Source organism: Boleophthalmus pectinirostris, unplaced genomic scaffold (assembly GCF_026225935.1).
Source record: "Boleophthalmus pectinirostris isolate CB_2022bp ecotype Guang Dong unplaced genomic scaffold, ASM2622593v1 HiC_scaffold_9, whole genome shotgun sequence".
In the NCBI taxonomy this organism is placed as follows: domain Eukaryota; kingdom Metazoa; phylum Chordata; class Actinopteri; order Gobiiformes; family Gobiidae; genus Boleophthalmus; species Boleophthalmus pectinirostris.
The window spans coordinates 37,090,458-37,107,453 of NW_026571541.1; the positions used below are offsets into that span (position 1 = coordinate 37,090,458).

A 16,996-nucleotide genomic window follows, 5' to 3' on the forward strand; every position below is an offset into this window, starting at 1 on the left:
CCCTTCAGACAGATATAAGGAAATGTCCACCAGAGACCGACCAGAACTGAAGAAGCGGCTTGGATGAGCTGAGAAACGTTTTCAATCTAAATAAACGTGTGTCCAGTTGACAAATTGAATTTTTCCTTTGCCATTTACTTAAAGAGACAGTACAGACTAGAGGTTAGAGGTCTGCGCGGGACAGAATTTTCAGTTCCGCTCCCACCCACATCTGCGATACTTTGTCCCGCTCCCAAACTTAAGCACATAAGCTCTATCAAATAGGGAGAAGCGGAAAGGAATTGTCTAAAATAGTGATCCCCAACCTTTTTTGCGCCACGGACCGGTTTATATCAGACAATGTTTCGCAGACCGGATTGAGTTTGGGGGTGGAGGTGCAGTGGGCGGTCTGGCGGCATGGTTAGGTCCTGGCTAAATCCTGTTTTAGACCTGGTTTAGTCCTGGTTTAGAGCTGGTTTAGTGGCGCAGCCTGCACAACGTACGGGACGGTTTACGTGTTAGTTTGCGGGACTGCAGTTTATTATCCCACCCGCCCCCGACCGTGATGATACAGTATCGATGTCGTGGGCTGCTGTATCGACATATCGCCAAGAGTATTTTTTTTTTGGTATATCTTACTAAATTATTTTGTTACAGCTACAGTTTTGTTGCTTATTTAGAGGAAGGAAACTCGTTCTTGCGACACATTTGACATTTTCACTGTTCTGAGGATTAAAATGTTTGTGTTTCATATGAACTTTGCACAAGAAGAAGTGGTTTAACAAAGACTTTTAGTGATATTTTTATAGATCCGTATTGAATTGATTGGAAATATATCGAATCAGAAGCTCACTGTATCGAGGTATGTATTGTATCGGCAACTTGTTAATGATTCCAGCACTAATACAGACATTCTAAACCCCGTAGGACCGGTACTGGATGTTCATTATAATACACTATTATGACTCTTTCTTATGTGGTCAGAGCCGTGGAAGTGCTCAGGTCAGAGACTCACTACAGACTTATTCAAAGACACAGTACAGACTATTATAAACCTCATAGGGCCTGTATTGAGTGGTTCATTATAATACAGTATAATGACTCTTTATCGTGTGGTCGGAGCCGTGGAGCGCTGCGTCAGGTCAGAGGAGAAATAAAGATTTACAGCCGAGCAGAAATTCAATTCTCTCAACAGTTATAATAATAAACATGGACGTTACAATACAGGGATCAGACAAACAACTAAAGATTTACTCAAAGAGACAATACGGACATAATTATAAACACCCTCGGGCCAGTATATCCTTGGATGGTTCATTGTAATAAAGTATAACTCTTTATTATGTGGTCAGAGAATCACTAAAGGTAATACAGACATTATAAACACACTATAATAAGTTTTACTGAATGAAAATGTAAACGTTTAAAACACTGAAAGGTTCGCATTTGGATATTTACAGCCAGTTTTGCCAGGTCCTTTCAAAAAACACAAAAAAAAAAGAAAAATAGACCAATATTATAACCCAATTTAGTGCCATTGGTGACAGCGTTTATCCACAGATTCCACACTGCTGACGTGTCTTTAGGTTTTTATAACGAGTGTATGTTTTGCGTGTAAGTCAGTTCGCAGCCCTGCTTTTGTCAGTCTGCCCTGGGGCGGCTGTGGCGACACAAGTGTGACTGGGTGAATGCAGAATCTGTGACACTGTAATGTAACTTCTGGTTTGCATTTGGTGGTTAAAAGTGATTAAAACAATAAAAAAATAAGTAATAAGTAAAGCAGCTGGCAGTGTGCTGAATGTCTCTTCCTGCTCTTCAGCCCAATTTCATGATAAACTGTCATATCTAGTAAAGCCTATGGGCCAAAAAATCCTTTAAAAAAAAGAAATTGTAACTTTAATTGCAACTTTAGAGGGTCGGACACAGCTCTATAAAAACAGTATTTAAACAGTGCACTTTAAGAATGCAGCAGGCACTTTTCTTTTAATATCTTTGACTACCGTATTTTTCGGACTATAAGGCACACTTAAAATCCTTTAATTATCTCAAAAATCGACAGTGCGCCTAATGTATTAATTCTGATTGCTCTGACTGATCTCGAATCGATTTTATGTGGTATACGGCGTCAAAAATCTGTCAAAATGTTTTAGTACGACTTTGTTAAACTATGAAACCGCACTACTTGATGAAAGTCAGGAGGCTCGCGGAGTAAAGGGCAAAGTTTAGTTCTGCGTCGACTCATCGCACACTGAGCCGTCGCCTTGTCGCAAAAAGAAAACTCATATTCTCTGAGTCGTGTCCTTTAGTCATGAGAGAAGCTGAACCGCATCAGCACACAAGGAAAGAGCTTATAGTTTATGCAAATGAGACATGTGGTTTTAAGTTTTGTTTCTGTAAAACGTAAACAGATGTGTCAAAGCTGCAGTAAACACATTATTACTCGAAGTTTATTTGAGTCGTCCTCGTAGGAAATAAAAAACAAACTTAAATGATCCACCCACATTCACATTCTTAAAACACATTCACCAAGACAGTGAGGCGTCGCCGGGCGAGTCTGGACGAAGGATCAGTCTTAAGTGTCGTCTGTTTGTTTCTCTTAATGCTCCTTATAATCCAGTGCGATTTATAGTCCGAAAAATACGGTAAATTATGTATTAATGGTGCGTTTGACTTTTGTCTCATGTGGTTTTGTGTTTGTTTTAATTTGCCTGTTGAATGTGTCACTAACTAAAAGGTCACTCTGGGCTTCTCTTCCATTTTTCCAGTGTTTTTTTTTTATATACTGCAAAGGGGAAATCAGTTTTTCTGGTGTTTGTGTTGCAGGCTGCTCCACGTGCGTAACGGTAACTGCAAGTACCACCTGGGGGAGGAGACGTTCAAACTGGCGCAGTCGTTCATGGACAAGCTGTCGACTCACGGACACCAGGCCAACAGGGCGGCGCTCTACGGAGAACTCTGTGCCTTGCTCTTCGCCAAAAGCCACTACGATGAGGTCGAAAAACACTCTCTCTCTCTCCTTGCTTCCTTCTCCTCGAACCTCAGTTTTTTAGTTGTCGGTCAGACGTGTCATATTAGGCGTCGTTCCAAAGAAAACCAAGGAATGAAGGAGTAAACACGAGGGAGGCTTCAGTAGAGAACGTCAGAGAACAGAATCAATCTTTATCGGTGTCAGTGAGGCGTTTATATCCTCTCTACTCCTTGTGGGAAATCAGTTGCAAAGTTCCCTTGAACTGTACGGTGAATCTATATACATATAAATTTAAAAAAACAAAAAAAAATTATTATATATTTTGTTTTAATTACACACGCAAGTTACAATATCAACACATTTGTACCTTCCTAAAGCTACGTTTATATGATGATGTCTGAACAGAAGACGCAAAAGTGGGAGTGTTTTTGGGAGGAAATCTGAGTGCATACGGTGACGCAAAAGTGTGTGGAATTTGATAGGCGAGTTTCATTGTTGACAAAAGCGCGTGCGTTGCATGCTGGGAATTATTTTGGTCGGCGGCAAGAAACACTACTTCAACATGACGGACGGAGAGAGAAAGCACGTAAAGGGTATTGATCCCGGTTATTTATCCACTGTAACGGCAGAGGACCCAAGACCATTTGACCAGAAATTGGTCATAAGCATCGACGGACGACAAATCACCATTTTCAACCCCGACAAAAGGTGAAACCAAACCAAATTTCTGGTCAGAATCGCCAACTACCTGGACAAATATTCACTTGGGCGATATCCACAATGACTTGGTGGAAACTCCTGGGCCATTCACAGCAGAAAAGATGAAAACCTCCAAGAGTCTCGATGTGTTGTTGAACTTGTTGGAGTCCACGGTTTGTTAGGATCTTCTACGTTTGCTTTGCGGATGTTTGAAAGCCGTTTAATTCACCGTTAGCGGTTCTTTTCACTCAGAATACGAAAAAGACATTTTCCTTCTTCCGTGCTTCTATTTGTGCATCCGATAATGCAGCAGGAATTTACCATTATCGGGGATAAATACGCGAGGTTACGCTCTGTGTTTGACGCTACCGTGTTTCTTGGCTCTGACCAAAATATTTCCCAGCAGCAACGCGGGCTTTTAATAACAATGACGTCAGCTGAAACTCGCCTATAGGGTATTGGGTGCATGCCAGGCGGCTCGGTGGTGACGCTCGGTGGTGATGTATGTGACGTAAACGTGTACATGACGTGAGCAGATCTGACCAGAGTTTTGCGTCTTGGGCAGTGTAGACGGAAACACTACGGTGGAGCGTTTTCAACTTTTCCACTTTGGAGGGTGGTTTCAGATTCTTGCGTTTTTAAGCCCCAAAAACACCGTCACCGTCTAAACGAAAGACACATCTGATGAAACATTTTGTCGTTTTTAAGTGTTCTTGTGTTAACAGACCGTAAAAGTGATTCTGAATGATTTTTGAACAAGTTCTTTAGCTAAGTTTCTAAATTTCTGGTGTTGCGCTGCTTACAAATTATGTTCATGGCAGCAGGTAATGAAATAACTAATATTTCTTCCCAAATCAACAGTTACAGATGAAAAAAATTATTTAAAATGTGATTTCATCGTAAACTTCTGTGAGAAAATGAGGATTATATTGATGTTACAAACTAGAAAATGTGTGTCGCTTCGGGAGGATCGGTGAAATAACATAAACAAGGCCCCCATTTGCTCTCACTTCATCCCCATTTCATTTTATTATGATATAGAAGCTGATTTTCTAACTCAGTACATACCAAAGGCGAGAATTTCCCGCCGACAGAATGGCGCTCAAGCCGGTATTTCAGTCTCCTGTGTGGGCAGGACTTCCTCCCCCATTTCCTGCAGAATCGAGGAAAGAGAAATGAGACGCGGCCAAACTCATAAATAAAATGACTCATAACAGATAATATGTCTTTATTGTTGTAAGAAGAAAGTGTTTGACTGGTGCGTGTGTGTTTTGTGTTGCAGGCTTACAGGTGGTGTATAGAGGCGATGAAGGAAATAACTCCAGGGCTGCCTGTTAAAGTAGTAGTAGATGTTCTGCGACAGGCCTCAAAGGTACAAACACAAGCCCTCGTCTTCATCAGAAATCTACAAATGTCCAAATACACAAATGTTTTCACTGATCATGTCGATCCAACTACGCCACAACATCTGGGAGGGCATCTGACACACAACAACATCTGTAGATTAACTAGAGACATTTGACCTGCTCCATCTCAGGACAAAACTACAGGGATGAAGTGTGGGAGGGCATCTGATACTAGGACCGAACCAGGATAGAACCATCGTCGAACAAGGACTTAACCTGGACTTAACCTGGACTTAACCTGGACTTAACCTGGACTTAACCAGGACTTAACCAGGACTTAACCAGGACCGATCCAGGATGACCCAAGACTGACCCAAGACTGACCCAAGACTGACCCAAGACTGACCCAGGACCGAGCCAGGACCGAGACTGAACGAGGACTGAACCATCGTCGACCAGGACGGATCCAGGACGGATCCACGGATCCAGGACGGAGCCAGGACGGAGCCACGACGGAGCCACCATCGAGCCACCATCGAGCCACATCGACCCAGGACCAAACCACCATCTAGCCAGGACCGAGCCAGGCCTGAACCAGGACTGAACCATCTTTAAAGCTGGACCAAGACTGAACCAGGATTGAACCAGGACCATTGTGGAACCATCGTCGAGCCAGGACCGAGCCAGGACTGAACCAGGACCAAACTAGGATAGAACCATTGCCAAACCAGGACCATCGTGGAACCATCGTGGAACCATCGTGGAACCATCGTGGAACCATCGTGGAACCATCGTGGAGCCAGGACTTGAGCCAGGACTTGACTTGAGCCAGGACTTGAGCCAGGACTTGAGCCAGGACTTGAGCCAGGACTTGAGCCAGGACTTGAGCCAGGACTTGAGCCAGGACTTGAGCCAGTACATTTGTTGACTAACTAAAGTCCTACACTGCAGGAGTACAAGAGGATGGGAGGGCATCTGACACACAGGGATATACAGTCTGACAGAAACCCAGTCGTTAAAGACCCTGTACCAGAGTCTTAGTTAAAAACATGAAAAACAAAACCAGTTCACTTGAAACAGTTTGCACTTGTCCAAAAGTTACCCCTCACTTACCTTCTGCATTCAGAGCGTCCAAAACGATCCCGACGACGAGTTTATAAACACTTTCACAACTTCCCGTTTATTGGACGATAAATACACGTTATAATTAGACGCAGACAGGACACAGCGGACTTGTTTTGACCTCAAGAGCTGCTTATGTAAGATATCTGTGCTGCGGCGAGGCACATTTTGTTCAAACACATAGGACAAAATCAAGTACAAGCGCTTTATCGACAGTAATACTAAAAAAAAAAAAACTGCATTAAAAAACTCCACACACTACACATTTATTCATTTAATTCAATTCTTTTTGTTTCCTTTAGGCCTGTGTCGTGAAGAGAGAATTCAGAAAAGCAGAACAGCTGATCAAACATGCAGTCTTTTTAGCCAGGTAAACGATTATATACTGAAACTTTCCTGTCACCATGGAGACGAGCAGACGAGCAAATGAGTATGAAAAGGCATAGGATGCACTTTAACATATTTTAAGGTTCAATAGAGCTTTTTTTTTTTTTGCGGAACTTGGGGTTAATGGTTTTCTGTGTCAAAATGTGTGTGTAAATTTGTCGTATTGCCCAGCAGCTTCATAAATCTGCCCCATCACCTAATCTTCAACCAACAAAGTCCGCAAAGGATAAACATTCTAACATGAACAATTTATCCACAACGATCAAGAGAAGAAAGACCAAAACTTTTAAGGAGAATGAATAAAACAGAAGTAACTTGTTCACTCAGACTGATTCTACAATTAAAATTAAAAATCGATTTCATGGCGTCGATATTAACGTAGATAGATTTGTGCAGTTTGAATGCGAGACATCTCTAGGACCATAACATTAGGGTCATTCCACGCCAAATCTCCGAACGCCCCCGCCCGACCATCTCAGATTTGACTGAAGAAATTCTCGGAGGTTCACACACTTTCCAACAGGAAAACTCCCAAATTTTAGCTCCCAAATACTTATAGTTTTGTCATTGAAAGATATTTTGTCAGCTCCGCCCTGACCTGTTTTGAACCGAGTTTTCTGAGGAGCCACTTTCAGACTGCTGCATCTAAAAACTATTTATCCTTCAAATTTTCAAGGGTTAAAATTTGGCAAATGTGCTTGTAGAATCTGGATTTTTAGTCTTGATTTATCACAGATTTCTGGGGGCTTGAATTTGCTTGAAAATTTTACTCTTCAAATGTGAGGGCATCTTTGAAGGACTGTGGAAAGTGCAATTTCAAAGACAGAGGTTTGATATTGAACATAAACCTTCCCACACCTGCCACCGTGGACTTTGTATTTTAAAACTGACCCTCTGTGATGAACGCTCAACAAGATATTAAGCCTTAAAAATGTAAAAAATTTATTTGTACAAAGGTGCACTTTCCACAGTCCTTGAAAGACGCCCTCAGATTTAAAGATTAAAATTTTCGATCAAATTCAAGTCCCCAGAAATCTGTGATAAATCAAAAGCACATGTGTAAAAATCCAGATTCTACATGTACATTTGACAAATTTTAACCCATGAAAATTTAAAGGACCGACCTTAAATACATTTTTAGATACAGAAATCTGAAAGTGGCTCCTTGGAAAACTCGGCTCGAGCAGGGGCATTTGGCGTAGAATGACCCATTAGTTTTGTTCTGTGTGTCATTGATGCGTCGTCGTCGTTTCCTTTAAATTTTGGTCTTTCTTCTCTTGATTGTTGTGGATAAATTATTCATGTTAGAATGTTTATCCTTTGTGGAGTTTATTGGTTGAAGATTCGGTGATGGGACAGATTTATGAAGCTGCTGGAGAATACGACACACATTTACACACACATTTACACACACATTTACACACACATTTACACACACATTTACACACACATTTTGCCACAGAAAATCATTAACCCGAAGTTCTGCAATCCTACAGCGGGACACTTCCAGCCGTTGGGAAAAAGGTTTAAATATATAGTGACTGATTGAGAATTTAATTTCTCATTTGCTTCTATATATATATATATATATATATATATATATATATATATATATATATATATATATATATAGGTAGTAGGGATGGGCATGATTAGTCGATTAATCGATAATTGATCATTAAGAATTTCATCGATTACTTTAATTTTAATCGACAAACAGAATGTAGGTTGCTGTGTGTATCGTGACCAAACAGGTGTGTACATGTGTCTCTGCATCAGAAGGAGCGAGACACAAACAGTGGGTCAGTCTGTAACGAACCGAAGCACAAATGTGGATTTAACGATGATTTGTACAAGAAAATCCACACTTTCCGTTGCGTTGGGACAAGTGTGAGTCCATGTGCACAGTGGATAAAGCAGCACATATGTTTCTGTGTCCAGTGGGAAAAAGTTTTTCCAGGTGAGAGTCGCTCAATGTGGATGACGAGGCCCCGCCCCCCTCCCCCCGTACGCTGTCCTGGTTTTGACAAACACAAATCTGGTCACACTGACCTGTATTCACCTGAGTCATGTCTTTTAATCAGACAGAAATTGAACCACATCAGCGACACAAGAGCTGGAGTTTTATCTTTGCTTAGTTTATGCAAATTAGTGATGTGGTTTTAAGTTTTGTTTCTGTGAGATTTGAACAAAACTGAATTAAACACATTATAATGTCAAACAGCTGATGTGGCTCTAGAGTCGTTATGTTTATATGTCGTAAAGTTGAATTTATTTATGCAGATTAGTGCAGATAGTAATAATAATGATGATCATTTTAATATAAAAACTTTAATGATTAATCGATAATCGATCGTTAATTCTTCCGAAGATCAATTAAGAAAATTTCATCGAATGCCCATCCCTAATAGATAGATAGATAGATAGTCTTGTTACATTTGTAGGGATTATTATATTTGTAAGTCTCCTTGTCTCCATGCACTTACAAGTTGTACCAATGTTTCATCTTAAAGTTAAATGTGCGCTGTGTAACTTTTCTGGTGTAGGGTCTGTCACCTGCTTGTGTCTATGGATACGTCATTGCTCCGTCTGGAATGTTCCGCAGTGTGACTTTAAACAGCTCTACTTTACATTTATTCAGTTACAGGTGGTTTTAGAGCTCAAAAATACCTAGAAAAACAGACATTTTCACTGTGAGCGGGGTCACCTCTCCGCAGATCTGACCTGTAACTCCGTTTGGTTTTGGTCTCAATGAAGATAGAAAGGTTTAATGTCATACTGTGGAACATTCCAGACAAAGCAATAACATCTCCATGGAGAAAAGTGTTTGATGGACGCTCCACCAGAAAAGTTACACAATGCAGCTTTAAAGGTCCTATATTATTTTAAAAAATGACTCTTATGAGCTTTTAGTCATGTTGTAATGTTGTTCCCTCGTCAAAAACAGAGCTGGAGTTGAGTTTTGTTTCATTCACACATGTTTGAGTAACTCTTTATTATTAGTCTGTCTACATCTCCAAAGCTCAAAACGCTCTGTTCCACCTTGTGATGTCATGAAGCGGTAGTTTAGAGATTATCCAAATGATTCTAGTGGAGTATGAAGTTTAAAAACACACGTGAACGGCTCCTTTTACCTTTAGGTCGGTAGAAATCGGCAATTCCAGATCTGAAATTATGCAAATGATTCTAGTGAAGGTGTGTGGAGTTTAAAAACACAGTGGAGCACTTCCTGTAGCACCACATGACATCACAAGGTGGAATAGTGTTTTCTATTTGTGAGGAGTCTAAATGTGCAGGGTTTGTGTGTTAAACATGTGTGAATGAAACAAAACCCAACTCCAGGTCTGTTTTTGATGAAGAAACAGAACGGAGAATCAGGAAAAGCCTGGGCGTTTCACTGTATTTTGAATTTCTTATTGTGAGAATTTTAATCTGGTGTTTTGTTTTCACAGGGAACATTTTGGTCACAAACATCCCAAGTATTCAGACACGCTGCTAGACTACGGCTTTTACTTACTAAATGTAGACAATATTTGCCAATCAGTTGCAATTTACCAGGTAAGTTACAGACATTTAATCTTTGGCTCTTGGGTTAGACTTAGACTTAGACTTAAACTTAGACAAGCTTTATTTATCCACAAGGGAAATTATTTGGACACAGCATCTCACACATCACAATAAATATAATAACAAAGAAAGGGAAAAAATAAAAATGAACAGAAACAATAAATAAAAAATTAGTCAGTGACGTTTTGCCGTTTCCAAAATGCTCAAAAAATGAAAGTATAATGGGATGCGAAGTGTGTAGATTTTTTGGTATATTTAAGTGTATATTTTATCATTTTGTATTTGCCCCTTGAAAAAAACCTTTGATTAAAAACATTTTTCTGCATTTAAAACCAAGGACGTTGTAAAAATGTAATTCAGTACAACAGACGTATTGTTAAAATGTAATATAAATTTAGAATAACTAATTGAAAATGATGAAAAACACAAACTGAGATCTACAAATAAACAGCAGGCCATTAAAATATTTTTGTTTTGTTTTTCACAATTTGCTCTTATACGGCATTAACTGGTATCAATATATTTTTTTTTTCATAAAGAGTAAAACACTTCAAAATTGGATAAAACCTAATCATGTTAACACTTTCTCTCTTTAAATTTAAGTTCTTATGTAAAGAAAATATATATTATTTTTATGTCACAACAAACTTTTCTGATACATTTCACTCTAATATCAACGTACAACTAAGAAAAACAAAAAAAAAAACAATATCAGAGTAGCCACAGGGTCTTAAAAGTCTTAAAAAGGTCTTAAATTTCATGTTCCCAAATTAAGGCCTTAAAAAGTCTTAAATTATGTTGTTCAAGTCTTATATTTTTCACAAAAGTCTTAAATTAGTATTAAATTGGCCTATGAATGAACGTCTAATTTGGAGTATGCGCAGACAATACTTAGTTTGTTTTGTCTAGAATGTTATAAATTTTACAAGCAGTGCATCTGACTATAAATGAGTTCTGAATGAAATTTTATAATCAAAGTATTTTTTGTTATTTAAAGCTTTGAGTAATGGTCATTATTAGAATTGGATCTGGTGTTTTTTGCCCGTGTAAAAGGCGCGATGTTGGTCTTAATTTTCTTTTAAGTGGTCTTGAAAAGGTCTTAAAGTCTTAAATTTGGGGTAGTCAAACCTGGGGATACCGTGATAAATACATTTTTATTTTTTTATGTAAATATATATATATATATATATATATATTTTTTTTTTACAAACTTTCTGATGCATTTCACTATAATATCAGCGTACAAGTTAAAATTAAATAAAAAATTACAAAAATATATCAGCTGTGTACAAGAGGTCGTAAGGAAAAACAACAGTGATTGAGGATCCGTCAAAATGCTGTTATTGCTTTGTCAGGAATGTTTCACAGTATGGCATTAAACCTTTATCTCCATGGAGACCAAACCATACCAAGTTCCAGGTCAGATCTGTGGGGAATGGTTGTTTTTTGAAATTTTTTGAGCTTTAAAACCACTTGTAATTGAATAAATGTAAAGTCGAGCTGTGTAATGTCACACTGTGGAACATTCTAGACAAAGCAATGACATGTCCATAGAAAAAAAAAAGCAGGTGACGGACCCCAGGCCTAAAAGTTACACAGTGCAGCTTTAATACAGTTGGACAGGAGGGCGCCTGACACGTGCATGTTGCAGAATGGAGCCGTGGTGGAGGGTAATTGTCTCGTAAAGTGGATTTTAAACGTCCTGATTCGATTTGTTTTGATTTGCAGACAGCGCTGGACATTAGGCAGTCGGTCTTCGGGGGTAAAAACATCCACGTGGCCACAGCTCACGAGGACCTGGCCTACTCCTCGTACGTGCACCAGTACAGCTCCGGCAAATTCGACAACGCCCTGTGAGTTTAACCCCGTTTCGAGATCACATTTAGAGACAGAAAGAGACTGAGGCATGTGGGTCTGACTGGAGAACAACAAGTCGGACTGCAAGATGTATCACAACAATAACAAATTGTACAGTTTTTTTTAATGATTTATGATTATTGAGCCCATGATTCACTTTCTTTCACATTGTTCCTCAAAAATTCCTTTATAAATCTGCATTGTTACTGTGAGCAGGCTCGCCTCCCCGCAGATCCGATCAGTATTTAGCCTCGGCAGCATCGCTTTTAATCCCAGTCTGTGGAATATTCCAGATAAAGCTGCGACAGAGACAGAGGCAAGCAGCTGGGAGGACTCTTCGCCTGAAAAGTTACACTGTGCAGCTTCAGTCGAACTTTATTTATAGAGCGATTTTCATACCAAAATTCAACACAAAACAGGAAATATCGATCTTTATATTTAGGTACACCAGCGCAGGGGTCTCCAACCTTTTTTCTCCACTGAGCTTCTTTATAAAACAAAAATGTCAGAGCTACTAATTTCAGCAGTCGCAAATAGGAGTATGCAAAAATATCAAAATATCGATATAAAATGATATATCTGTTAATGATATAACGTATCCATTTCGAAGCCGATGAGTTTTTGGAATATAAACCAAGGTATTCTTGTTACAGCGATATAGGGCTGCCTGTCGCCAAAGTAACATTCCCCAGAGCTATTTTTTGCATCTATATTTTACTAAATGTATATTTTGTTACAGAGCTACAGTTTTGTTTTTCAGAAATAAAGTTACAACATTCACAAAGTGACTTTGGTTTCAGATGCGACACATTTGACATTTTCACTGTTTTGATGATTAAAATGTTTGTGTTTCATATGAACTTTGCACAAGAAGAAGTGATTTAACAGATTTATTTAAGACTTTTAGTGTCACAGACATGATTTAGACTTTATTTTTTATTGACTCATATTGAATCGATTTGAAATGTATCGTATCGAATCAAAAGCTCACTGTATCGAGATAGGTATTGTATCTTGGTTCATGTATCGAGGTTTGTATTATTTTGGCAATTTCTTAATGATACCAGCCTTAGTCACAAGTAAATAGTAAAAGTAAATACAAGAGCCACGGCCTTAGATGAGGAACAGTTAGATTCTAATAAAACATGAACCATTATCCATTTATCAGTGCACCAAGTTAGGCATCAGAATAATACATTTAGAATGGTTAATGGTTATTAATCAAATTTTACTTATTATCCGCAATATATATAATTCAGAAATCCCTTGGGGAGCTACATGGAAGAAAGTGGAGAGCTGCAGGTTGGAGAGCCCAGACCTCGTGTTAGTGTGAGGATGTACCTCATGATACAGTGTGTATCCTGACACTCGCACCTTGATGTGACACGTGTCCTGATACACAGATGTCCATTATAACCAGTGTTAAATATTGACTAACTAAATGCAAAACACACTGGAATTCCTTTGTCTCTTAATGTCAGAATTTTCCTACAGTAAGTCACATTTTCACCACAGCAGATTCAGAATGCAGACGTCTGCTAGTCAGACTGGCGCCACATAGTGCCTCCGCTTAATTTAGTTTCTCTCCAGTGACTAGGTCAAGAATCAGAATAAACTAAACGGTTCACAAAAACTACGGAAGTGCGAGTTCAGGCACCAGCCAATCAGCAAAGAGACAGACGTTCTGTGTTGGCAACGATTCCCGAGATCGAGGATTTAAAGCCGGAACAAAGAGAATGTTTGGTGAATTTTATCAAGGGGAAAAACGTTATTGTCCTTCTTCCTACGGGATTTGAGAAAAGCTTAATATGCCAGTTATCCCCTTTATCGGTGCATCACATACGTCACGACCAAATAACAGCGATTGGTTAAATAAAAAAAACAAAGTATCCACCTACCGTCAAGCGAACGAATCCTAACGCTGTGAGGTCAGACTGTTTCTACGAAGTGAAACCGTCTGACGAATCAGGCCAGACGTCTGCAGGTTCATAAGTGTCTAAACCATACATTTATAAGGAATCTGCCATTTAAAAGAATCACAATACACATCTCTGTATCGCTCTTTTTTTTTTCAAGACGTCCATCTCGATACATTGCTGTAACAAAATTTTGAGTTCTGTGCACTCGGAAGTGAAAGTAGATTTAAAGCTGCACTACAAATTGAATCATACTTGGATATTTAAACAGAATTGTAGAGTCTTCATTAAATTGATGTGATGGTGATGTAATATTTTGTGTGTGTTTGTGTTTGTAGGTTTCATGCAGAACGTGCCATAGACATCATCACCCACATTCTGCCAGAGGACCACCTGCTGCTGGCCTCCTCCAAGAGAGTCAAAGGTGAGACCCTGAACCGCTGTGAGAGTCTGTATGTAATCAGAGTGTAAAATATGGAGGGTTTTAGCTTCGGCGAATCTCAAAGTTACATTGGTGCGGTGTTAGCATGCTAGTTGTTGTTACCATCAGCGTCACAGCAAAACTAAGATGCTGGGAATGTTTTAGGAAAGAAATTTACTTATTGAAGCTTTCCAACATGTTACAACGTTGTTCCTTCATTATAAATCTGCCTGAAGTCATTTTAGAGTCATCCATGCATGTTTGTGTAATTTAGCGATCTCTTCTGAGCCCTATTCAAACCCTGCTTACAGTTAGAGGTACGATTTTGTACGAGGCTCCGCCCACATGCTCCCACGCAACATTTCTCCATAAATATACGAAACTGTACACTACGACTTCACAAACCCGATGTAGTTTCATTAGCAGAACGCACGCTTATTGTGTTGATAGTGCTCTGAAGGGGGAGTGAGTCAGCACAGGGAGCAAAGAGACTCAGAGAAACTAATAAAACATTTTGATAATCCTTTGTTTTTGACGTTATGTAACTTTCTCTGGTGGAGGATCTGTAAATGCTTTTCTTGCTTTGTCTAGAATGTTCCACAGTATAGCTTTAAACCTTTCTATCTCCATGGAGACCAAACCAGACCAAGTTACGGGTCAGATCTGCGGAGAGGCGACCCCGCTCACTGTCAGAATGTCTCTTTTTCTACGTATTTTTGAGCTATAAAACCACCTGTGATTGAATAAATGTGAAGTAGAGCTGTTTAAAGTCACACTGCGGAACATTCCAGATGACGTATCCATAGAAACAAGCAGGTGACGGACCCCCAACCCGAAAAGTTACACAGTGCAGCTTTAAATATATTGAAAAAAACTATTTCAAATGAGGACGGTTCAGAGTCTGGTTTAGATCAGTTTAAATTTAACCTGCCCGTATTTTTATTTAATTTAATTTATTTATTTTTGCAGCTCTGATTCTGGAGGAAATCGCCATCGACTGCCACAACAAAGAGACAGAAGAGCGCCTCCTGCAGGAAGCCCACGACCTGCACCTGTCCTCGCTGCAGCTCGCCAAGAAGGCCTTCGGAGAGTTCAACGTCCAGACCGCCAAACACTACGGCAACTTGGGACGGCTCTACCAGTCCATGAGGAAGTTTAAGGTCAGGACCTGGACTGGAGACTGGACCGGGACTAGACCGGGGACTAAAACAGAACCACTATGATATGTTAAAACGACCCTACTAGTCTATGAGGAAGTTTAAGGTCAGGACTGGGACTGGAGCGCGGACTGGAGCGCGGACTAAAATGCGGACTAAAATGCGGACTAAAATGCGGACTAAAATGCGGACTAAAAGCGCGGACTAAAACCACTACGGCAACTTAGTATGTCTCTACCAGTCTATGAGGAAGTTCAAGGTCAGAACCAGGACTGAACCGGGGACTAGACCAGGAACTACACCTGGAACTGGACTGGAGAGACTAGACTAGGGACTAGACGAGGGACTAGTTTTAAACCAGGAATTAAAACCACTATGACAATTTAGGACTAGACTTGGATTAGACTAGAACTGAACCAAAAACTAACTCAGGTACTGCGCTAGGGACTAGACGAGGGAACCTAGACTAGGGACTTGACCATCACTGGTCAAGACCGGGGACTAGACCAGCGGGACTAGACCAGCGGGACTAGACCAGCGGGACTAGACCAGCGGGACTAGACCAGCGGGACTAGACGAGAGAGACTAGACTGGACTCTGACCGGGACTCTGACCTGGACTCTGACCGGGACTCTGACCGGGACTCTGACCGGGACTCTGACCTGGACTCTGACCTGGACTCTGACCTGGACTGTAACCTGGGAACGTAAAACCTGGATTTAAAAACTATCTAAACCCAAGCTAAGCCTGCTCTGAACCCGGTCTGAACCCGGTCTGAACCCGGTCTGAACCCGGTCTGAACCCGGTCTGAACCCTGCTGTGTGTGTCTTCCAGGAGGCGGAGGAGATGCACATAAAGGCGATCCAGATAAAGGAGCAGCTGTTGGGGCACGAGGATTATGAGGTGGCCCTGTCTGTGGGGCACCTGGCGTCTCTCTACAACTACGACATGAACCAGTACGAGGACGCCGAGAGACTCTACCTGCGCTCCATCGCCATCGGTACACAACACACTCAAAAACCAAAACTCTACTCTTAAAACTAAACAACTTCCATTTTATTTTGATTTCACATCCACGGAAAAATTCATGTAGATACAAAAGTTAAAAAAAGAGCGAGTGAGAACAATTTTAGTTGCTTCTACTTCTGTAGCCAGAACCAAACATAACACACTTAAAGAACAACATGAAAAAGAGGCTGGTTTTCTTACTTTCATTTTTGATTGATTTAAATGTATTCCTTCAAACAAGCTCAATCAGAGATATAAACCTGGTCCCCATGAGGCGTCGGTGGGTCAGTTCATCATCACAGAAGCAGTTTATGAGGAGCCCAGCCCATATCACATGATCATTATATCCACAATGTAATGTGTGTATGTGTACAGGCCCATGAACATTAGTGTGATGTTGGTCACACATGAGAATGTCTGTGTTTACTAGTGTTTAAGTTCCGTATCTGTTAGTTGTGTGACTGTAGATCAGTGTGTTGTGTGTCACCAGAAAAACAAGAAATGGAAATGATTTTTGTTCCAATTTGAATTTTAACGGCAACACTGAAAGAGAAAGGAACTGTTAGAAT

The 16,996-nt window shown here is 40.2% G+C and overlaps 1 protein-coding gene across 20 annotated transcripts in view; it reads left to right on the plus strand.

Annotated features, from left to right (window-relative positions):
- Window positions 1–16,996, plus strand: part of appbp2 (amyloid beta precursor protein (cytoplasmic tail) binding protein 2) — a 43,615-nt gene that overhangs the window by 17,037 nt on the left and 9,582 nt on the right. For all 20 annotated transcript variants that reach the window (XM_055147957.1, XM_055147962.1, XM_055147965.1 and 17 more), the window contains exons 5-12: window positions 2,803–2,971; window positions 4,929–5,018; window positions 6,417–6,484; window positions 9,954–10,059; window positions 11,797–11,921; window positions 14,180–14,265; window positions 15,232–15,422; window positions 16,254–16,419. In XM_055147957.1, the coding sequence (XP_055003932.1) occupies window positions 2,803–2,971; window positions 4,929–5,018; window positions 6,417–6,484; window positions 9,954–10,059; window positions 11,797–11,921; window positions 14,180–14,265; window positions 15,232–15,422; window positions 16,254–16,419 (1,001 nt within the window). The remainder of the gene's footprint in view (window positions 1–2,802; window positions 2,972–4,928; window positions 5,019–6,416; window positions 6,485–9,953; window positions 10,060–11,796; window positions 11,922–14,179; window positions 14,266–15,231; window positions 15,423–16,253; window positions 16,420–16,996) is intronic.